Raw genomic sequence first — 25331 nt, forward strand, 5'->3', positions numbered from 1 at the left:
CCATCTTCTTTTCCCCATTCTGGCTGCTTCTTATCTGCCCATTAATTCCTCCTGGGCCCCCTCCTCCTTCCCTTTCTCCTATGGTCCATTCTCCTTCGAGTCCTTTACCTTTCCTACTCACCTGCTTTAATCTATCACCTCCTAGCTAGCCACCTTCCCCTCCCCCACCCCACCATCTTTTTATTCCGACATCTTCCCCATTCCTTTCCAGGCCTGAAGGAAGATCTCTGCCTGAAACATCAACTATTTATTCATCTCCATAGGTGCTGCCTGCCTGAGTTCCTCCAGCACTTTGTGTGTGTTGCAGTGTTACTGTGAGAGCTGATATGGTCGCAGTACTCTTCATTCACCAGTCTGAGCACTCAAAAGCACATCTACTTGGCCTGTGCAGTAGATGTCCATGACGGCTAGTTCGAATGGGCTGAGGGTCACGTGGTTTACTGTCCATGACGGAGAGTTCGAATGGGCTGAGGGTCACGTGGTTTACTGTCCATGACGGCTAGTTCGAATGGGCTGAGGGTCACGTGGTTTACTGTCCATGACGGCTAGTTCGAATGGGCTGAGGGTCACGTGGTTTACTGTCCATGACGGAGAGTTCGAATGGGCTGAGGGTCACGTGGTTTACTGTCCGTGACGGAGAGTTCGAATGGGCTGAGGGTCAAGTGGTTTACTGTCCATGACGGAGAGTTCGAATGGGCTGAGGGTCAACTGGTTTACTGTCCATGACGGAGAGTTCGAATGGGCTGAGGGTCAAGTGGTTTACTGTCCATGATGGAGAGTTCGAATGGGCTGAGGGTCAAGTGGTTTACTGTCCATGACGGAGAGTTCGAATGGGCTGAGGGTCAAGTGGTTTACTGTCCATGACGGAGAGTTCAAATGGGCTGAGGGTCAAGTGGTTTACTGTCCATGACGGCTAGTTCGAATGGGCTGAGGGTCACGTGGTTTACTGTCCATGACAGAGAGTTCGAATGGGCTGAGGGTCAAGTGGTTTACTGTCCATGACGGAGAGTTCGAATGGGCTGAGGGTCAAGTGGTTTACTGTCCATGACGGAGAGTTCGAATGGACTGAGTGTCAAGTGGTTTACTGTCCATGACAGAGAGTTCGAATGGGCTGAGGGTCAAGTGGTTTACTGTCCATGACGGCTAGTTCGAATGGGCTGAGGGTCAAGTGGTTTACTGTCCATGACGGAGAGTTCAAATGGGCTGAGGGTCAAGTGGTTTACTGTCCATGACGGCTAGTTCGAATGGGCTGAGGGTCAAGTGGTTTACTGTCCATGACGGAGAGTTCGAATGGGCTGAGGGTCAAGTGGTTTACTGTCCATGACGGAGAGTTCGAATGGGCTGAGGGTCAAGTGGTTTACTGTCCATGAAGGCTACTTCGAATGGGCTGAGGGTCAACTGGTTTACTGTCCATGACGGAGAGTTCGAATGGGCTGAGGGTCAAGTGGTTTACTGTCCATGACAGAGAGTTCGAATGGGCTGAGGGTCAAGTGGTTTACTGTCCATGACAGAGAGTTCGAATGGGCTGAGGGTCAAGTGGTTTACTGTCCATGACAGAGAGTTCGAATGGGCTGAGGGTCAAGTGGTTTTGGCAGCTCTGAGACATGAGGCTGCCATAGTGAAGGGAGCCATTGCCTTGACAGACAACCTGAATCCTATAATCATCACCTACTGCAGGATGTGATGGAAACTGCTATCAATTATTCCAATTCTAAGTCCCAAATATATTTTTAACGCGTTGAGAGATCTCCCATCCAGGGATCATCACTTTTTTTGTACTTGCAAAGATCTACTGTACCACCAGTTCTGCTGTGTGCCCTACTCTGGCATATGAGGAGTCCAACAGGAGTCTGAATGTCCATTGATTTCCAAGGGAATTTTCCTCACCAATCATGTATCTTGGCACCAGTACAGTCGCCCCATTCAAAAGAGAAATTATCTTCAAAAAGCTTTTAATTTGATTTAATTTAAATGTATTTATTTACTTTTAAGTGTGGCTCTCTAAACTTTTTTAACTTTCTAATTTTTTTTAATTTGGGTTCCTACCTGTTTGTATTTACTTACTATTAATTGACCGCCTTCTTTCTTTTCTTTTTCGTTTTACAATATTTTTATTCAGAAAAAAAACAAGATTTACAGAGTGCAACACATAGATAAATCTCAACATAAATTGTGTACATTCATATATTATAAAATTGATCAAAATGTTATAGCATATCACATAAAGGATACCACTCTGTAATCAAAAATTTAAAGATAGGTCATACATCTTAAAAGAAATTTTTTACATAAAAAAAAGTCAACCCCTTACCAACTGCCAAAGAAAAAAGCTGATGGATGATAATGGATAATTAGAAAAAAAAACATTTTCGCTTAAGAAGAGAAGATAGAAATATACATAAAAGTCAGTGCACTGTTAAACTTTATAAATTGGAAAAGTTATTTAGGAAAGGTCCCTAGATATCATAAAAAGATTGTTTCGAATTTAAGACTGAACAGCGGATCTTCTCTAAATTTTAATAAGATATAATATCATGTAGCCATTGAAGATGTGTAGGAGGGGTAGACTCCTTCCATTTAAGCAAGATTGCTCTCCTTATTAAAAGAGAGGTAAAAACTAAAACCTGTAGGTTTGGAGTATTTAAAGTTATATCTTTATAACTTTTTAGGGTCCAATTTGACCCAAATCCCCTTACTGCCTTGTTTGGTATTATTGCAAGTGAAGACCGCTTTAAAAAGCAAGACTTCTGGGTGTACTTCTGGCTATCAGTACCATACTGGGGACATAGTTTTCTTCCAGGGCCTTTCCCTTTGTGCTCCATCTTGCTGCATTTGACCTGACCAGTCCACTGCGAACCAGCCTCTCAGCAGAAGATATCCACAACCATTTGGAAACCAAGGAAGGTCAAATGGTAATTTGAACAGCAGAACATCTGCCCCATTATGTTACCATTTCATAGATGTTAGTTTTAATGAAATATTGAAGTGATCATAAATGCCATGTAAGTTTAGCATTCTGCTTTTGAAACAGAATGCTACAGCACTTGTACATGACATTGTTGTGCAGGCAACATTACAGACAATCAGCCAAATTTAATTATAATGAGTTTATTGGCATGACTCCTACTGAGGACATTTTTCAAATCAGTCCTAAATGTCTTTAAAACTGGTGGTGAACTTGACTAATGGATTGTTAATTTTTCTCCTACTTTGTGCAGTGAAACAGGAGAAGAACTTGACACTTATCTGCAGCATGCAAAATCTCAGTCTGAAGCTTTCCGGAACCAACACAGTAAGTTTTCTTGCTGGAAGATGAGGGCAAGATATTCTCCCAAATACTTCTTTATTATATAATTATTTTAGTTACCTTGGGCTAAATGAGCATTTGAACTTGAAAGTAGATGAGTGTATTGAGGCAAAACCAGTTCAATTGCTGTGATTTAGGTTGCATGTTGGTTTCAGTGACCATGATTCTATTAGTCTTAAAATGAGTATGAACAACTCGGCAGATTAAATTTCTAAACTGAGGCAGGGCCAATTTTGGAGACATGCAGTGGGATCTGGCAGAGGATGATTGTGTGAGGATGTTTGCTGGTTAAAGGACGACTGACGAGTGGGAGGCTTTCAAAACTGTAATATCAAATGTCCTGGAGGCAACAAGTTCTTGTCGGGTGAAGGGAAAAGCTGGCAAGTTTAGGGAACCCTGACTGATGAGCAATGTTCAGGTTGGTAGAAGGAAGTGTACTGTATGTGAGTCTAGACTAGCGGCTCCCATGCTGGAGTCCACGGGCCCCTCGGTTAATGGTAGGGGACCAAGGCATAAAAGAATTTGGGAAGCCCTGGTCTAGACAATTGGGAGCAAGAGAAACCCTCTGTCAATACAAAGTACACTTGAGGGAAATCAGGAGCACAAAAAGAGGGTAAAAGGTGAATCAGGCAGGCAGGGTTAAGAAAAAATCCCAAGAGATTTCAGGTTACGTTAAGAGTGAAAGGGTTGCAAGGAAATGAATAGGTCCTATTTATGACTATTTAGAGCAGCCTTTCTCATCCTTTTTGCCCTGGAGGAACCCTTGAAATAATATTCAGGTCTTGGGGAACCCCTGCATAAAAATTATTATATCAAGAGCTCACGGTACATTAGTGTGCTCAGTAAGTTGCAGATATAATAATCCAAAAATAATTGTCGATGTTCTTTTGAGTACAGAATGAATTTTTAGCCAACCTTTCTTGGGAAAAAATAATTAAGCTTAGCTTACCTTTCTTGAAATTACTCTTTCTTTCTTTTAAATAAATTTTAAGAACTCATAAGGCAAACATAATAAATTTCTCTTATTATGGATCAAACTTGAGATAAGCACACAGATTTCACCTTCAACTGAAATGAGACGATTTCCATCTTTGCTCTTGATGCTTGTTAAACAAGAAAAAGCTTGCTCTCACATGTTAGAAATGTAAATTGCAGCAAAATGGTCATTGCTTTCCTATGAATGACAGAATAGTTCCTTCAGAGATATCCAGAACTTGTTCAGGGGCAGGTCAGTAAATCTCATCTTGAGTGTACAATCAAGAGTGCAGCATGCTAAGTTCTTCATCTCTCAAAGTCAAGTTCTGAGACTGAGCAGAAGATTCAGAGAAAGGATCCCTCACCCAGTCATAAACTTACATTGAAAGGGAGGAAAAATGCTGTTTAATTTTGCTCCGCGGTTCTTCCAGGTGATTTTCAATAAGACTTGGGACTTTTTGATATCCTTCCTCAGTCTCAAGCCCAAGCAGTGGAGACGTTTCAAGATTTTCTTTTGCATCATGTTTTTCCAAAGGTTCAGTTTCCTTTTAAATCCAAGAATCTTGCCACGTGAAGTCAAAACATTTTTTCCAGGGCCTTGCAAAGACTTGATCAACTGGTTCATATGATGAAAAATGTTTGACAAGTAAGCAAGTTTTTGCAGCCATTCTTCATCTTTAAAGCACTTAGCAAAATCTGGCCTACTATTCTCTTGAAGTCCTCCTGCGATTCAGCTTTCATTTCAAACACCCTGTTGAGAACTCTTCCTCTGCTAAGCCTCTGGATTTCTGTATGTAGCAGGAGATCAGTGTGCTCTTGGTCCAGGTTTTCACACAATTTTTAAACGTTCTCGTGAACTGGACTTAAAGCTACTAAATAACTCGTTGCCTCAGTCTTTTTACTGACTGTGACTTTATTTTCCAATAGTCATTTAAAATGATCAGCACTTTTGTGTGTCATATGGCATATTAAGAGTTAAGTTTTATATTAAGTATTTTTTTCAGTTTTGCTGGAGCCAGTACTACATCTGTAAGTTGTTTGCCACAGACTGGGCACAGTGAAACAGGACAGCTTGAATCACCAGTCCATGGAAAACCCAGTGATAAGTAGCTTTCATTGTAAAGGTATGATACTGGCTGGTTACTTTAGTCCCGCCCACTGCTTTTGTCTCCAGGACCCAGAAGAGGATAGTGGACGACTCCTGGGGCAACAGGAAGCATTGGGTCACTGCTGCAGTCCTGAGTGTTCCGATCGCGGAGGGCGGTCACTTACTGGCGAGTGTGCGCACCCAGCTGGCAACTCTCCACCTCAAGACCCTGCAGAGATACCTGTATAGTGACCACCCTCTGAGATTGCATGCACTGGTAACATACTTCCTCCACCAGGGACACTGTAGCATTAGCCACATCATTTTGAGGGAACTGCTCACTTTTTTGCCAAGTGCTGTTGAGGGTATGGAGTCTAGTCTCATCCAGACTAGGTGCTCCTGCGCCGGTGGGGGACTGCACCCCATCCAATCAAGGTGGATATCGAGGGGACTTGGGGAAGCGGAGAGTTTCTGGCTGCACCACCACCTGATAGGCTGGAAGTTTATCATCGGACTCAGGCTTCGGGATGCCACGTGGGAGAGGGTCCTGCATAACATGAGCTGTCTCGCGGGAATTCCCACCATGTCTTTCCGTGTCACTCCAAAGTGTTTCTGTAATGGACTGCTTGTCACTTCCTTGCCTTTGTCTGCTGTCCAGACTCACCTTGCCAGTCTGTTTTACCATCTGGAAGTGAAGAAGGTCCCCAGCTGAAATTTTGTTATGCAGGGAGTCCTTCCCCTGTACACTGGTGATCTGGAGTGGAAGGTGGTGCACAGGCAGTACCATACAACAGGTACTGACACCCATCCACCTGTCCATTCTGTGGCCGGGAGGGGTCAGTGTTTCACGCTTACACGGTGTGAGACTGCAGCCCCTGTTTGAGTATCTGAAGGGCCTGCTGCTCGGGTTCTGGTTGCACTTCAGCTCCGCGCTTCTTATATACGGGCACCGAGAACGGAAGAGGGGTGAGACGCAAGGAAAATCTGTAGGTGGCCTTGCTCCCAGGCCTGGCCAAGAAGGCCACTCACAGGTCTAGGAGATGGAAATTCAAGAGCTCTGTCAGGGCGGATTGCCTGCCGCTGTTCCGAGGATATGTTTGTGCCTGCTATCCTTGGAGAGGGAGCATGCAGTCACAATGAAGGCAGTGGGGCTGCCTCCCCCCAGGGAATTGACTGTGTTATAGACAGTGGTAATCATATTTTAATTTGAATTTATTCACTGTCTTGTAAATAATTGTGTGCACTTTGTGCATTTGTTGTGCAGATAAACTTTTATAGTTTTATAAATAAAAGACTGTCTTTGTGTCTGTTGTTGTGCTAGTTCTGTGAAATGACTCAGGAGATTGTAATTCTTCATCATTAACCTTATCAGAATTGGCTGTAGGCCTTGGCCTGGTATCCTCCTCTTCCATCTCACACCTCCTCTTCACAAATCGCCACTCTGGACCGTCTTTAGAATGAAAATTTCTCTCCAATTTTCTACTCCACCAGCAGTGACTATTCGCTCCCATAAGTCAGTGACTGGTGCATAAGGGGAACTTGGGAGTAGTAATTTGGGAGGGAGAGGCTGGCATCACAGCCCAAGTTGGGCAAGTCCATTCAATGATCGGAAAACACACTTCTCTCTCCTCATCAGCCTACCGTCCTCCCCTCCGAGCAATACATCACTCACCAATTATCAGCCTACTGTCCTCCCCTCCAAGCAATACGTCACTCACCAAATATCTGCCTACCGTCCTCCCCTCCGAGCAATACATCACTCACCAATTATCAGCCTACTGTCCTCCCCTCCAAGCAATACGTCACTCACCAAATATCTGCCTACCGTCCTCCCCTCCGAGCAATACGTCACTCCCCAATTATCAGCCTACTGACTTCCCCTCCGTACAATACAACACTCACCAATTATTAGCCTACCGTCCTCCCCTCCATACAACATTCACCAATTATCAGCCTACTGTCCTCCCCTCTGAGCAATACGTCACTCACCAAATATCTGCCTACCGTCCTCCCCTCCGAGCAATACGTCACTCACCAATTATCAGCCTACTGTCCTCCCCTCCATACAACACTCACTAATTATTAGCCTACCATCCTCCCCTCCATACAACACTCACCAATTATCAGCCTACCATCCTCCCCTCCATACAACATTCACCAATTATCAGCCTACTGTCCTCCCCTCCATGTAATACAGCACTCACCAACTACCAACCTCTATCTTGCATTAAAAACTGAGAATAATCACAGTCCAACTGAGGACTGCTATACTGGACTGAGATTGTTAACTAGGCTGCTCGGTTGCTGCCCACCACTGTGAGCACTAGCATCGCATGTTGCATGAACTTCGAAAAACGATGTTTATTTCTAGTTAGATCTAAAACTATTGTATTATGCTTGAACAAGAGAGACTACAGCGGGATGAGGGAGGAGTTGGCTAATATGGACTGGAAGCACAGACTATTTGGTAGGACAGTTGAGGAACAGTGGAATACTTTCAAAGAGATTTTTCACAGTGCTCAACAATAGTATATTCCAGTCAAAAGTAAGGACAGTAATTGTGGGGAGAGCCAGCCTTGGAATACTAAGGAAATAAAATATAGTATCAAATTAAAAGCTCATGTGTACAAAGTTGCAAAAAATAGTGGGAGACTAGAGGATTGGGAAAACTTTGAAAAGCAACAGATAACAACTAAACAAGAAATAAGGAAAAGGAAGATAGAGTATGAAAGTAAATTAGCACAAAATATAAAAACAGATAGCAAAAGTTTTTATAAATAAAGCAGAAGAGGGTGGCTAAAGTCATCGTAGGTCCCTTGGAAGACGAGAAAGGGAAATTGATATTGGGTGATAAGGAAATAAGGAAATGGCTGAGAGATTGAATGACGTGGAGGACACGTCAGATATGCCAAAGAAGAATGTTATGGATGAAATGGGAGGTGAGGACCTCGATTTAAAATCACTGTCACTAAAGAGATAGTAATGAGCGAACTAGAGGGCCTGAAGGTAGATAAAGCCCCTGGTCCTGATGGAATGCATCCCAGGGTGCTGAAGGAATTGGCGGAAGTTATAATAGACACGTTGGTAATCACTTATCAAAACTCTCTAGACTCTGGGCAGGCCCTGGCGGACTGGAAGACAGCAAGTGTCACGCCACTTTTTAAAAAAGAATATAGGCAAAAGATGGGCAACTATAGGCCAGTTAGCTTAACATCTGTAGTTGGGGAAAATGCTTGTAGCTGTCATTAAGGAAGAAATAGCAAAACATTTAAAAAGGAGTGGTTCCATTAGACCGGGGGTCGGCAACCTGCGGCTCCCGAGCCATTTGTGGCTCTTTCACCTCTGTGCTGCGGCTCCCTGTGGCTTTGGGAAATAATTGGTCAGTATTTAATTAAAATGTATTTTATGTTAGTTTGTTAGCTTTTGAAATGTAATTCTAAATTTGAAGATTATGGTGATCTTGTACAATCTAAGTGTGGCGACACATTTCCTGGCACATCCGAAACGGCTCACAATTAGCCAGCATTCCGGCTAAGGGAGATAGCCTACGGGGGTTTGTGAGTACGCGTCTTTTGCAGCATCTGCGTCCATGGGGGCTGGGTTGAGGGAGGCTTAAAAGCAAGGCTGTTTAGTTCAAATAAAGTTATTCGACTGCAGTTTACTGACTGCGTGAGCACACCGCTACAACATGTTTTTATCGCTATTAATATACGTCACCACTGCCAATACCTGACACCCGCCAGTGCGCGATTTCTTTAATTTTTCGATCCAAGGTAAGCCAACTATGGAGAATTCTAAAAAAAGAAAAGTGACTGAAGAAAACAGAACGTTTAATGATACGTGGACAGATTCATTTGCTTTCACTGTTGACGAGACTGGTTTACCGGTATGCTTAATATGCAATGAGAAACTAGCAAACAACAAAAAGTCAAATGTCGCAAGGCATTTCCAGAGTAAACACGCAGCCTTTGCTCAAAAATATCCGGATGGAGATGAGAGAAAAAAAGCCGTTTCGGAACTGATGCGGAAGGTTGATCTGAGCAAAAATCATTTCCAGAAATGGATGAAGTCTGGAAAATCAACGACATACGCCAGTTATATTGCCGCTCAGGGAATAGTCAGGCACGGGAAGCAGTTTACAGATGGTGAATATATAAAAGAATCTTTCATTAAGATTTCAGAACATCTATTCACGGACTTCAAAAACAAGAGTGAAATTGTGCAGAAAATCAGGGATATGCCCCTCTCTGCAAAGACTGTCAAAGACAGAACCATAAAAATGGCAGAAGACATCACAAGACAGCAAATTAAAGACATCAATTCAGCTGTGGCCTACTCGATTGCCTGTGACGAGTCTAAAGACAAAGGTGATATTGAACAAATAGCGTTGTTCTGCCGGTATGTAAACTCTGCCGGGCCACAGGAAGAACTGATTGAGTTGATACCTCTAAAAGACCAAACACGGGGGGAGGACATCTGTGAGGCTGTCTTGAATTGTTTAAGAGCCAAAGGAATAAAGACCACCCATCTGGTGTCAGTAGCTACTGATGGGGCTCCGAATATGACGGGAACGCACAAGGGATTTGTGGCTTTACTGCAGAAGTCGCTGGACAGAAAGCTGCTGACTTTTCACTGCATCTTGCACCAAGAGGCACTGTGCGCTCAAACATTTCCTCCGGAATGCACAGAAGTAATGGATGTTGTCATTCAGATTGTCAATAAAATAATGGCAAAAAGTTTAAATCACCGTCAATTCCGTTTGTTACTGGACGAGATGGAAAGCGCATATTCTGATCTCCTGCTGCACAACAAAGTCCGGTGGCTGTCCAAAGGGGAGGTGCTGAAACGCTTTGTCGCGTGTCTGGAAGAAGTGAAAACTTTCCTGGGCAGCAAAGGGCTCACCTTTCCTGAGCTGGAACAGCCAGAGTGGCTGGAAAAGCTACACTTCATGGTAGACATGACAGCGCACCTGAACACGCTGAACACAGCTCTTCAGGGGAAAGGACGCACAGCCCTGCACATGTTGGAGGATGTTTTGGCATTCGAGCGCAAGTTGACAGTGCTTGCCAGAGATTTACAGAAAGGCACTTTGTCTCACTTCCCCAATTTGAGAGAGTTCAAACAAGGTCACGACATGATAATTTCGGAGTATTTACATTCTGCAATCATCGCAATGCAAACATCGTTTGGGAAACGCTTCTGTGAGTTCAGAGAGGAAAAAAACACATTATCCTTCCCGGTCACTCCCTTAAGCATCGATCCTTCCCTACTGAATACGACTGCATTGGCAGGTGTGAGTCAACCTGATCTTGAGATGGGACTGGCCGACATAGCCGACAAAGACATATGGGTGTCCAAGTTTAGACGCTTGACAGCAGACCTTGAAGATGTTGCCCGTCAGAAGGCCGTTCTTGCTCAGAATCACAAATGGAGTGATATTGAAAACCTTCCAAAACCGGACAAACTTGTGTTCGAAACATGGAATGCTATGCCCGACATTTATGTAAACATGAAAAAGTATGCGCTTGGAGTCCTGTCGATCTTTGGATCCACATATGTATGTGAGCAGGTGTTCTCCAACATGAACTTTATTAAAAACAAACATCGCGCACGCCTCACAGATGACAGCTTGCGATCCTGTGTAAAGATGAAGGTGACGTCATACAGCCCTGATGTGCAGACGCTGTGCGCTGAGGTCCAGGAGCAGAAATCCCATTAACCAAGTATGATAAATATTTTAATTGCCTATTATTTTATGTATATTCATATTTTTTCATTGTTCAGTGAAATAGTCCTTTTATTTTTCAGGCTGACAGCTGGCTGATGTTATTTTTGGTTTGCTGCTGGCGGCAAATTTAAGTTTGGCGTTTTTCATAAATACAAGAAGGACTCAAATAGACGTTGAGTATTTTACTTAAAAGTAACCTTCAACCTAACGTCTTTTTTTCGGAGTTCAAAATGTTTTTGTTGCATGCAGAAATGTAATTTCATTTTCTCTGCAGGAGTTCATCAATTTCATAAATGCAACACATTATAGTTTGTTTATACATAGCATAAAGGCAAAAAAAACGTTGTATGCAGTGTTATTTCATTTTAAATGTCAAACGGGTTTTGCGGCTCCCAGTGTTTTCTTTTCTGTGGGAAACGGGTCCAAGTGGCTCTTTCAGTGGTAAAGGTTGCTGACCCCTGCATTAGACAGACGCAAAATGGATTCAGAAAGGGCAGGTCCTGTTTGATAAACTTCCTGGAGTTCTTTGAGGACATAATGAGTGCAGTGGATGGGGGGAACAGGTGGATGTGATGTACTTGGATTTCCAGAAGGAGTTCAATAAGGTGTCATACAAGAGACTTATAACTAAGATATGGATGCATGGAGTCGGAGGAAGTGTATTGGCATGGATAGTGGATTGGTTAACCAATAGAAGGCAGAGAGTTGGTATAAATGGGTGTTTCTCCGGTTAACAGTCTGTGGTAAGTGGGGTGCTGCAGGAGTCGGTGCTGGGCCCACAGCTGTTTACCATTTACATTGATGATTTGGAAGAGAGGACAAAGAGGGCAAAATTTGCTGTTGACACTAAACTGAGTGGAAAAGCAAATTGTACAGAGGATGTGGAGAGCGCAGAGGGATAAAGATATATGAAGTGAGTGGGCCAACGTCTGGCAGATGGAATACAATTTTGGTAAATGCGAGATCATCCACTTTGGAAGGAATAATTGAAGAGCAGATTATTATTTAAATGGTGAAAGACTGCAGCATGCTGTGATGCAGAGGGACTTGGGAGTGCTGGTTCATGAATAGCAAAAAGTTGGCTTGCAGGTACAACAGGTTATTAAGAAGGCAAATGGAATGTTGGTATTCATTGCTAAAGGGATTGAATTCAAGAGCAGGGAGATCATGCTGCAACTATACAGGGTACTGATAAGGCTGCACCTGGAGTACTGTGCGCAGTTCTGGTCTCCATACTTGAGGAAGGATATACTGGCTTTGAAGGTAGTGCAAAGGTTGATTCCAGGGATGAAGGGGTTAACCTATGAGGAGAGATTGAGTCACCTGGGACTATACTTTCTGGAATTCAGAAAAATGAGAGGGGATCTTATAAAAACATACAAAATTTTGAAAGGGCTAAATAAGATAGAATTAGGAAAGTTGTTTCCATTTGAGACTAGAACTAGGAAGCATTCCCTCAAGATTCAGGGGAGAAGATTTAGGACGGAGATGAGGAGAAACTCCTTTTCCCAGAGAGTGGTGAATCTGGAATTCTCTGCCCAGGGAAGTAGTTGAGGCTTCTTCACTAAATATATTTAAGAACAGACGTGTTTTTACATAGTAAGGAAATTAAGCGTTATGGAGAAAAGGCAGGTAGATGGAGGTGTAAACACAAAGTACACTGCAGATGCTGTGGTCAAATCAACATGTACAAACAAGCTGGATGAACTCAGCAGGTCGGGCAGCATCCGTTGAAATGAGCAGTCAACGTTTCGGGCCAAGGCCCTTCATCAGGACTAAAGAGAGAGGGGGCATGGGCCCTATAAAGAAGGTGGGGGGAGGGTGGAATGTACCAGGTGGAAAACCAATCAGAGGGAAGATCAAGGGGTGGGGGAGGGGAAGCAGGGAGGGAATAGGCAGGAGAGGTGAAGAAGGAATGTAAGGGGAAAGCACTATGGGGAGTAGAAGAAGGCAGAATCATGAGAGAGGTTATAGGCAGCTAGAAGAGGAGGCAGAGTGAAAGTGGGATGGGGAAGGGAGAGGGAGGAAATTACCGGAAGTTGGAGAATTTGATGTTCATACCAAGGAGCTGGAGACTACCCAGATGGTATATGAGGTGTTGCTCCTCCAACCTGAGTTTGGCCTCATCATGGCAGTAGAGGAGGCCATGTATGGACATATCCGAATGGGAATGTGAAGCAGAGTTGAAGTGAGTGGCAACCGGGAGATCCTGTCTGTGTGGCAGACGGAGCGGAGGTGCTCGACAAGGCAGTCCCCCAATCTGTGTCAGGTCTCGCCTATGTAGAGGAGGCTGCACCGGATGCAATAGATGACCCCAACAGACTCACAAGTGAAGTGTTGCCTCACCTGAAAGGACTGTTTGGGGCCCTGAATGGTGGTAAGAGAGGAGGTGTAGGGACAGGTGTAGCACTTATGCTTGCAGGGATAAGTGCCAGGTGGGAGATCTGTGGAGAGGGACGTGTGGACCAGGCAGTCGCAGAGGGAACAATCCCTGTGAAAAGCAGAAAGGGGTAGAGAGGGAAAGATGTGCTTAGTGGTGGGATCCTGTTGAAGATGGTGGAAGTTGTGGAGGATAATATGCTGGATCCGGAGGCTGGTGGGGTGATAGGTGAGGACAAGGGGAACACGGTTCCTGTTGTGGTGACAGGGGTAAGGGCTGAAGTGTGAGTAATGGAGGAGATGCGGGTGAGGGCATCATTGATGACGGCAGAAGGGAAACCACGATTCTTAAGGAAAGAGGACATTTGCAATGTTCTGGAATGGAATGGAATGGAATGGAGCAGATGCGACGGAGACTGAGGAACTGGGAATAGGGAATAGCATTTTTACATTTGGCAGGGTGGGAAGGGATATAGGTGAGGTAGTTATGGGAGTCAGTGGGTTTATAGAAGATGTCAGTGGACAGTCTATCTCCAAAGATGGAGACCGAGAGATCGAGAAAGGGGAGAGAAGTGTCTGAGATGGACCAAGTGAATTTGAGGGCTGGGTGAAAGTTAGAGGCAAAGTCGATGAAATTAACGAGCTCAGCATGGGTGCAGGAAGCAGTATCAATGTAGTCATCAAGTTATCGAAGGAAAAGTTGGAGAGCAGTACCAGTATAGATTTGGAGCATAGACTGTTCCACATAACCCACGAAGAGGCAGGCATAGCTGGGGCCGATGCGAGTGCCCATAGCTACATCCTTGGTCTGAAGAAAGTGGGAAGAGCTGAAAGAGAAGTTATTAAGTGTGAGTACCAGTTCCGCCAACCTGAGGAGTGTGGTGGTGTCGGGGAACTGGTGAGGTCTACTCTCCAACTTCTGGTAATTCCCTTCCTCTCCCTTCCCCCATCCCACTTTCACTCTGCCTCCTCTTCTAGCTGCCTATCACCTCTCTCATGATTCTGCCTTCTTCTACTACCCATAGTGCTTTCCCTTACATTCCTTCTTCACCTCTCCTGCCTATCCCCTCCCTGCTTCCCCTCCCCCACCCCTTGATCTTTTTTCTGATTGGTTTTCCACCTGGCACACTTCACCCTCCCCCCACCTTCTTTATAGAGCCCCTGCCTCCTCCTTCTTCAGTCCTGACGAAGGGTCTCGGCCCGAAACATTGATTGCTCATTTCAACGGATGCTGCACGACCTGCTGAGTTTATCCATTTTGTTTGTACGTGTTTAGATGGAGCTGAGTTTACAGACAGATCAGCCATGATCTTATGGAATGATGGGGCAGGCTTGATGGGCCGGATGGTCTACTCCTGCTCCTATTTCTTATGTTAATCACGATCTCTCAGTGAACCTAGGGTTCCACAGAACCCCGGGTGAGAAACCCTGATTAGAGGTACAGTGCTGTGCAAAAGTCTTGGGCACATGTATATAGCTAAGGTAGTAATTTATATATTGCATTGTACTGCTGCTAAAAAAAAACAAATTTCAAGAGTGATGATAAACCTGATTCTAGTATGGGTCTCTATTGTGGACTGAGACTGGAAAGAGGGTGGGGTGAGGGAACTTGTGGTTGGGAAAAGGGGAAGCAAAAGGGGAGAGGGGGGAGTGGAAAGCACTGAAGAGACTTTCTGGAATGATCAATTTGGAATCAGATGACCTTGCTTGGTATCTCAGGACTGGGTGTGTCTACACCCTTGCTACACCCTACCCTGGCACTCCTTCTCTGCAACTTGTCCCACACCCCTCCCATGGTGCTCCACCCTCGCCATTCCCAACACACTTTGCTCCCACCAGATTTACAACCTTGCTCTCTGCTCCCCATTGACAAATACTGTACGGTCATGGGCACCTGAGCTTGTATGTATGTGTGTGTATATGTATATAGCCACCTAAGACTTCTGCACAGTACTGTACAGAGCAGAACAGACCTCTGTGGCCCTTCAAGCCATGCCACCCAAAATCCACCAGTTTAACCCAAGCCTAATCATGGGACAATTTACAATGCTATCCAGTACGTCCTTGGACTGTGGGAGGAAATTGGACCACCCAAAGAAAACCCACACACTCACAGGAAGGAACATGCAAACTTGCTTAGGGGGCACCAGAATTGAATTCTGAACTCTGACACTCCGAGCATAATAGTATTGCAATAACTTCCATGCTACCATGGCACCCCAGGAAGTTCTTGTAGAATTTCAATTAATATCCCTCCACGGTTTTTACTGCGAGGGAGGTAATTGTTGTCTTGTGCACTCTGGTTGTCTGCCCTGTTGGGTGTGGTCTCTCACGGATTCTATTATGGCTATTAGATTTACTGAGTATTCCCAGAAGAAGATGAATCTCAGCGTTGTATAGGGTGACATATATGTACTGGGAGAGTAAATTTCATTTAAACTTCAATGTCTTGGACTACATGCAAATTACCAGGGGGGAGATATTAATGTGCTTAAAACACTTTAAGGTGAAAAGTCCCCAGGGCCTGACTGAATGTATCCTCGGGACTTGGGAAATTAAGGAAGAAATTGCAGAACTGTTTGTCAAGATATTTGATTCATCTTAATCTATAAATTATGTTACAAAGACTGGAGGGTGGCTAATATACTATTATTTAAGAAGGACAAAAAAGACAAGCCATGGAACAACATACCAGTGAGTCTGACATTATTGGTGGGTAAGCTACTAGAGGGATTTTGAGAGACAGTGTCTGTCAACATTTTGAGAGGCGAGTCTCTTTGGCGTAGGCAGTAGGGCTTTGTTGTGCGAAATCATGTCTGATATATCAGAGTTTTTTGAAGACAGTTGGTGAAAGTAGGGTAGTGGACATTGTCTATATGACCTTCAGCAAGGCCATTGACAAGGTCCCACATGGCAGGCTAGTCTGGAAGATTTGATCACTTGGGAACCAGAGAAAGATAGCTATTGGATTCATAACTAACTTGATGATAGAAAGAAGAGAGTGGTGGCCGTAGGTTGTTTCTCAAACTGGAGGCCTGTGGGTAATGATATGCCATGGCTTGTTCTGGGACCTTTGTTCAGCAGTTATCTAAATAATTTGAATAAGGCATGGTTGGTAAGTTTGTGGATAGTGCTAACATAACTGGTGTCATGGACAATGAAGGTGGTTTTCAAAAATTACAGTGAGATCTTGCTCCATTAGGTGAGTGGACCTAAGATTGGCAAGTGGTTTTTAATTTGTATAAGTATGAAGTGTTGCATTTGGAAACTCAGACTCGTGTACGATTGTACAGTGAAGCGTCAGGCTCTGTACAGAGGAACCTAGGAGTTGCAAGTACATAGTTCATTGCAAGTGACGTACAGAGAGGGTAGTGAAGAAAGTGTTTGGCAAACTGGCCTACATCAGGACATTGAGTATGTTTATTGGGCACTATGCCACAGTTGTACTAGATACTAGTAAGACTGCACTCGATGTATTGTGTACAGTTCAGCTCACCCTGTCTTAGGAAAGACACCATTAGGCTGGAAAGAGTGCAAAGAAGATGTACGAGGATGCCACGAATCAAGGATCTGTATTATATGGAAAGGCTGGCCAGGATAGGGCTTTGTTCCTTGGAAAACTAGGAGATTAAGATATGACCTTAATATCATGAGTATGAATGGAATGAATGTCCCTAGTGTTTTTTCCCCCATGGATGGAGAATTAAAACTGGAGGGCTTCAATTTTGTGAGAGGTGAAAGATTTGAAAGAAATGTGACGGGCAACTCCTTCAACCAAAGGTGGCACATACATGGAATGAGCAACCAGAAGTGGTTCATTGACAACATTTTACAAACAATTGAGGTAAGTATGTGGATAGAGGGATATGAGCCAAAAATGGACCAACCATTTGGTGGGCATCATGGTTAGTAAAGACAATTGGGCCAAAGGGCTGGTTTCGGTGCTGTATTACTCTGATTCTGTTATACATTCAAGAAAATTCTTGCAAATTTACTGTATTGGTCTAGTGATGGTGATTAAAATGTTCAATATGAATAACAGCTTGCTACTCTTAGAGTGATAGTTTTTTCCGCATTGAAATTCATAAAGGCTCAGTAACATCTGAAAGATGATACCTTGGAATGCTATATTCTACTTGCAAACCAGGACGTCTTTCCCTCTTTGTTGCATGGTGTCAATATTTAGTGCTTGAATTCTTCTGCCAGATATAGATATAGAAAACCTATTTAAACCTTAATTATTTACAGATGGTACTAATGAATACTGGAGTATTTGTACTGCAACCACAAATATTTTGTATGCCGTTGTATATATTAATAGGTGTTAAGATGTATGAATAATTCAACTAGAATAGATTTAAATTACGTTTTCTGTTAAATTCAAGAACTGCTTAAATGTTAATGCAGCATTTTGGGTTTAAAATGAGTTTCCAGCCATACGATTGTGCCAGATTTTGACGCAAAGCATGGTGTAAGAACTGTTCTTTAAATCAAATCATTGATGTAGGGGCAACAAAGTATATGAATTTAATATTAAACATTTATGGCTGTGTGTAGCTGGACCTTCCTTATACTTAGTGCTTCAATATTGGGAAATAGTTGCACACGGCAGAATCGCACCAAAACCAATGAAATCAAACTGGCCCTTGAGGATTACTAACAACAAACCATCTCTTAGCCTGTAAACCTCTATCCACTATCTTCCTTTTTACATTACAGAGCCAAACTTTAATCAGAATACAACTTTTCCTTTAATTTTATGGGTTCCCTCCTTAATAAGGTACTTAATGTCATCTTGTAAGAGCACCTCATTATACTAAGCAGGCAAAATGTCAACTGAGTGTTGGAAAAGCTCAGTAGGTCAGCCAGCATTTATAGAGAAGAGGCTTATTTTGTGGAATACAAAACACTTTTCTCAGGGAGAGGGTGGTTGTAAAATCATCATATTTATTGCCTTAATAAACTTAAACATAGAATAATGTTTGTGTCATGGGGTGGAGTAGTATTTAGGTTGACCAAGAAGCTCTATTTTTGAAAGTCAGTTCTTTGTGTATTCATTAAGAATGGTTCTTGCCTTCATGCTAGGAGTCTTTGCAGAGCCTGCTCTTCTAACACCAAACACTGAAAGCAGCTGTGACCTAACAACAAAAACCAAATCTACAAATGATGACAGTACATCACTAGACCTCGAGTGGGAGGATGAAGAAGGTAACGCTATTTTGATTTGTTAATCTTTTATTCTTCGTTTCAAGTGTTTCAGTAAGCAGAAGATGGGAATCTGACATTTGAGTGAAATTTGTTGTAATTAAACTTGTCTAAACTTAAATAAGTTCTCATCCTTTAAAATATGAACAGCGTATCATATTTTACACCGTTATAAATCTTCGAAGCTAAATAAGCGACTAACCATAGAGATCACATAGGCAGTGACAACTTCTTCAATGAAGAACAAAGTTAGTTATGGGCTGCAGAAAGATGCCAGTGGATTGATTGGAATAGCACAAAAGAGAAAAATTAAAGTTAAACCAAGGGATATGCGCAATAGTGCATTTGGGAAGAGCACATCAGACAGCGGAATTCATGGTAAAATCATACTGCATGAAGTATGTGATAAGAATAGGGAGAAAACAGAAGAGATTTATTACAATGTTTCTGTTACTGGGCAATGTTGTTTATAAGGAGAGACAGCCTAGCCCTAGGCTATTTTTACTGGAACTAAGAAATCTTGAGTATAAATTTAATGGAAATGTATAAACAGTGGCTGAGAGATGGTGAATAGAAGACTTACTTAGCAGACAGGTAAAATAACTAAATGATATTGCTATAAGTTAATTGATGGCCAGATTAAAGGAGATACGAGACCTCCTTTAACCAAAGGAGTAGTAGGAGCTGGCACTCAGTGCCAAACGGTGGTGGAGAGCATCGAATACTCTCCACATTCCCTGCATTTCGTGTCAGCAGAAGTCCTGCGATGGAACTAATGCAGGGAGATAATGCAAATTTGTTTTTTTCCCCTATAAATCCAAATTAAAACTTGATGCATTTTTACTCCTGGTTAATACATATTCTGGCTAGAAATTACTTGAAATTTGAGAGGAAGGAATGTGTCACAATTGTAGAATACACATTTTTTTCCAAATTTCAAGAAAGGAATAATGTGCAGTGATATATTCACTACCACTCCAAATTACAGCAAGGCATCCATGTTCTACATTCATAAATATTATATACCTGCCAAAACAGGATTTGCATGGAATTGGGCTGCTACCAGTTTCTATCTAATGTGAGTATCTGCTGGATGTCATCCTAGAATTCAATCCTGACTGTGCCAAGAATGCTACTACCATGCCCAAGCCTCCCTGCTAATATACTCCATTCATGAAAGGCCATAATCCTTCAATAGCAAAATAAGTTACAATTTAATGGTTTTTTTTCCCCTTCTGGAGTGATCACAATGACATGCTGCCTGAGCTGCAGTCCCCATTGCCAGTGATTCCACTCTTCCAGAAACATAGTTGTGGCCAGTGTCTGAGGACTAGTGTTTCACTTCATCCTCTGGCGTATCAAGTTTTGACCAATTCTGCCTCATAATGAGCTTGTTGGAGAGACCTTAAATTAAAAATACTTCTATTTCTTCTCTCCTGAATTGTCTCAGACTTCCTCTATAGAGCCTTCACTGTTCCTGCCTCATTACATTACCATCTCATTCAGCTGTACTAGATTCTGTGTACTTGTACATCAGGTCAAGCCAGAATATTTCTAATGCCATGTTAGTGCCATGGCAGAAAGAGATTCCAGAGTTATGATAAGCAAGATTCCTACAATATAACTTGGGACAAGATGTTATTTCACCTTATCATCTCTCTATCATAGATACTCTGCTCTTCAAAGCAGATGCCAAAGCAGTTTAGCAGTACATATGTAATGAGTGAAACATTTTGTCATATGGAAGAGTTTCACAAGTACAGTTCTTTGTTGATCATAAATCTTCACGTTGATCAAATCTGTGCTGTAAAATTTGAAAGAAAACGCTGCCAATTGTATGAAAGAACAAATTAATCATGTACTTTTATTTCTAAATAATAAAAATATCTGCATCATTATACAAAATTACATTAAATTAGTGTTCTATGTAGGCACATTATTATAAAGGAAGGAAAATAAAACCTGTTGCTGTACCGCGTAATAATTGCTGCCTTGTGCTCTGACCTGGTGGGATGCTTTACAAGTTCAGTTTCAGAATAAGAAACAATTCTTAAAATGCCGTGGACCTTGCAATGATTCCCCCCCCCCCCAAATAAATGGAAATTAACAAAAGTGAAGTTAATTCTATCACTACACCCTCTTTTTTTTTTACCTATTATAATACCAGTTCTGGCTGTTAACTTGACAATTCATGATAGGAGCCTACCCTCTCATTTTATCATTATTTTTTTCTTGCAGTTTTGTCATAAGGACTAAATAATAGGATAAACCTTCTGTCAGCCTGAAATTGCTGTCTGTTTACCCTGAGCCAGGCAGTTTGGTATTTTCTCTCAGTTGTAGCTTTGATCACACTGGGAAACTGATGCCAGCAACTGTGGTGTTACGGGCTGTAGCACGGGGACAGCCTCAATACAGACAATCATAGAATGGCAATTGCAGCTGGCACCACATTGCCCCTGACAAAGCAGTTACTGGTACTAAATGTCTGGGAGTATCTTAAACAATTAAAAACAGTTTGTAGTGCTTGGTATTCTTTTTAATCTTTTTTAAAATAAGAAGTTTCTTCATTTGCCACAGTACCACCCAAAAGTAAAATAGACTCCAGGCAACAGGATAGAAGATGCCACTGCCAATTGAGGTTAAAAGCTTAATTACAGGGAAGTGTTGCTTGTAGAATGGGTGCATACCTATTCTCTTTTGGATGACAAGGGTATTGATTTATACTGGGCCCACACCATGCATTGTTAAATTTTATTGCCGCTAAACAGTTTCAGATGGTGGCAGATTACAAGTGGAAGGTGGTTACAAAATTAAAACTGAACTGAGTAGAAAATTTTTCTCACAGAGGGTTGTGAAACTCAGGAATTCTGCACCCCCGTGCTTTCCTCAGTCATGAAGAGGACATGGATAAATATTTGAAGTTTCAGTGAATTGAGGGCTCCAGGGAGCTGGCATGGAGATGAGATGAGTCAGATTAATCAGGTTCTTATTGAATGGTAGGGTAGGCTAGAGTAAATCTGTGACCCTCTCCAGCTCCTGTCTTGTCTTATTTGCTGGTTTATGGAAACTGGTAGTAAAAGAAGTTGGGACTAGTAGCAGAAAAAGGAAAGAAGTGTTCTGCTGATCCATTCAAGGAACCTTTTGACCTCTGTACTGCCCATGTTCTTAGCTCTTCAATGATATGCTAGTCATCATAATGTTGATCCACTGGGATTAGGGAATGGAGAATGGGAATTCAAACCATGTCCATTAACCCTGAAGGCCTCAATAATGAAAATGTGCAGGATGGTTGTGAGGACAGGTTTGATCTGGTCCATATAGAATTCCAACCTAATAAATCCTCCCATGGCCTTGCTCCTCCCTACACTTATGCAGTCCTTAAAGCAGCTTACCTGGCTGTAATATTGGTCTACACTGCACCACTGGTTACTTTAGCCCATCTTTTTTGGCAGCCATGTCCAAAGATGCTGAAGCTATAAATTGGGATTATCTTCTCATTTCTCTCCAACCTATCTTATTCTTTAAACTTTGACAAAGCATTTGATCACCTAAACTATTATTTTATTTCTTTGCCCAAATACACTTTTTGATTATACTCGCTAAATGTCCATATTACTCTGCTAATGTTAGATGTTTCAGATTATGTGGTGTGTAGATGATTGCTTTTTTTATTTTATAAAATATTAAAACTGGGTTTTTTCCATTTGTACAAATGGTAGAAAATTTTTCTCAATATACTGCTGTACAGCAAAGCTGGTTCTTAATTGTCGTATTATACAACTCCGTATGTTGAACCTAAATGTATGTGTCTTTTTGTGAATTATTCAAGGAATTAACAGAATGATTCCAATGAGAGAACGTTCTCGAACAGAGGAAGATATTCTCCAAGCGGCCATGAGGCAGAGCACTCATAGACCTGGAAGCAATCCCTTGTCTGCATCAGATGATTCAACTGGACTAGAATGGGAGAATGATTTTGTCAGTGCTGAGATGGATGATAATGGGAATTCTGAATATGCTGGTTTTGTAAACCCAGTTCTAGAACTGTCTCCTAGTGATGTGAAAACTACAGATGCTAATCAGCAAGGTAGATAGTGTCCTTGCCAGGTAACGTGGATTGGTTTAAGCCAAAATTTTAAGACACTATATAAATGTTTTTCGATTTTCATGGGACTTTGTTTTTTGTTGACTAGTGCTCTGACTTGACATAGTGCAAAGCAACACAGCTGCTTTGTATTGTGCTCGCACATACAATTTATAATCAAGTGCAATTCTTGTAGACTTTCATTTTATGAATGAAAATTTTAAGCCATTACCTTTGGTGTTGATTAAAGTGTGTGGTAAAAGGGAAATGTGACAAGGTTTACTTGATGAAACTTTCTAGCTACATGATGCATGTGGGTAGGTATTCATTGCTAGGAGTCATTGTTGCTGTAGTTTTACAAGGAATAGCAGTGAGTATACACACTGGATTAAACTTATTATTTAGCAACTACTTTTAGTTTACAAAAATAAGCCTTCTCTTATGTTCTATCATTCTTTATGTTGGAAATTATTCGTGGTTAAATGTTCACAGATATTTCTCCAAACTATCAAAAAGTAAAATACATTAGTTGTTAGAAATCTGAAACAATAAAATAATCAGCAATTCAGACATCTCTGTGGTGAAAGAAACAGATCTAGCAATCCAACATGGTGGCCTGAAGAATACTACTGAAATGTCACCAACCTGAAGTTCTAGCTTTGTTCCTCCTTCTCCATAGATGCTGCTTGATCTGTTGAATATTTCCAGTATTATTTCTCCAATATGCTTTATACCTTTTCTTCAATGAAGATCATTCTGATATTCTAAATTATAGATATTTCATTTTGTTAAATCCATTGATTTCTTTCCATCTTTTGACACTTTTTAATCTAATAAAGTAAATAAGGTAGTAGGAAGTTTATGTTATTATGTGACAGGTACCAGGAGACATTTAGCTAAAATAGTTTTACTTTAAAACATAACTACTAATAACTTCATCCATGTTTTACAGAATTCACAAGAATTATGAATTTCTAGTACAGAATCAGTAGGGTAACTATTCAGCCTTGGCCTTGTGCAACTAACACACAATATTATAACTTATCTTGTATTCAGTTTCTGAACTTTAAGTATTGTAATTAAATGTATTATGCCTAGAAAGTTACCAGGGATAATGGTTTAATGGGTTAACATATTGTGCTGTTGTCCTTAAACATGGATTCAAAGATGACTCTGATTTTCCACTTCTTTGTGCTGGCTGCAGGAGTCCTGTGGAAATTCAATTATATAATATTAACTTATGCCCTTTTCTAGTAGGAAGCACAACAGACAACTGTCCTTAATATAAAATAACATTCTCACTTAGAGAAGCCATTAGTATATCTTGCTTAAAAAATGGATTAGAAATCGTGCCAGTGTACCATAGAGAACAGTTGTGGAATTAAAAAGGTGGCACCTAGTTTAACACAAAGCCTTTCATCTTTCATCTGCAAAATCTGGCCTGGAGTACTTGAGAATATTATTCTATTCCTTATCTCTGGCATGTTACAATGCGCACAAGCTATTTCTCAAACAAAATTTGTTTTTCAGTTTGTTTATTGAGAAGTTAAATATAAAATAGCGAGTTTTGTAAGGAAGTTGTATTCTAAAAATGTTTTGTTCATCAACTGTAAGTCAAAGTCTTTTATGTAGTCCTCCAAAACATTTATAACTTTTTAGGCATGTTGGTGGTCCTTTTATCTTGACTGTCTTCTGGAATGTACGCAGCTGCCCTGTAAAGGTATCCGTGTTTAACCTCACATATATTCTCCATTCCCCAAAGTGTGATGGAAGAAAATCACAGTGGGTATGAAATAAATGAATGTAAAACCAATTCTTTAATGCAGCAGAACACTGGAAGCTACAGCTCGGGAAACCCATGAGAAGAAACTTCAATAACTGCTTAGGGAAGTAGTGAAAGATGTGTACAGGACAGGAACAGAAGGATGGATGTGATGTAGCAGACTATGAGGAAAATTGGTTTGGATCCAAATACCAGCATGATGTTGTTGGGATGTTGCAGCTACTTGCTGTAAATTCTGTTACGTGAATCTGAATGCAGTTTGTTCATTACGTCCCAAGAATGTTTTAATGCACTTTCATTTTTATAACTTTGTCCATAGGAACTGTTGGCATATTCACATTTGATCATTTCCGTCCCTCTTAAATATCCTTTAGAGCATGTAAAGATTTTTACTAAAGTCATTGCTGATGATGAAATACTCTTTGCTCTATTGCCTTCCATTGTTCCAGTTTCTGCAGAACGAAATATTGTTGCTTAACTCATTCTACTGATCGCTTATTGAAAAGGGAATTGTGACATCAAATTCTCTTTAACATAATATACTCATGAATTAATATATTAATAAAGATAAAATAATGTAAAGTTGGATTTAGAGTGAAATATACAGGTATAATTGCTTTAAAATGTGCTTTGATCACAGTCCAAAAAAAAAGAGGAACTTAAATTCTGTTTTTTAATGTGACTATTCTTAAAGGTATTTCTTGCTCTTAATGGCAATAATGAACTTGTAAGCTTTTTGGAGTGTGCCTCTGCCTCTTTTTAAATACACCACCAATTGTTGCA

The 25331-nt window shown here is 41.5% G+C and overlaps 1 protein-coding gene across 2 annotated transcripts in view; it reads left to right on the forward strand.

Moving 5' to 3' along the window:
- The window catches only part of ap1ar (adaptor related protein complex 1 associated regulatory protein), a 100861-nt gene extending 75530 nt beyond the window's left edge, over positions 1-25331 (forward strand). For both annotated transcript variants that reach the window (XM_059964900.1, XM_059964901.1), the window contains 3 exons: positions 3219-3292; positions 18562-18684; positions 22511-25331. In XM_059964900.1, the coding sequence (XP_059820883.1) occupies positions 3219-3292; positions 18562-18684; positions 22511-22776 (463 nt within the window). In that variant the 3' untranslated portion in view covers positions 22777-25331. The remainder of the gene's footprint in view (positions 1-3218; positions 3293-18561; positions 18685-22510) is intronic.

This window comes from Hypanus sabinus, chromosome 3 (genome assembly GCF_030144855.1).
Source record: "Hypanus sabinus isolate sHypSab1 chromosome 3, sHypSab1.hap1, whole genome shotgun sequence".
NCBI lineage: Eukaryota > Metazoa > Chordata > Chondrichthyes > Myliobatiformes > Dasyatidae > Hypanus > Hypanus sabinus.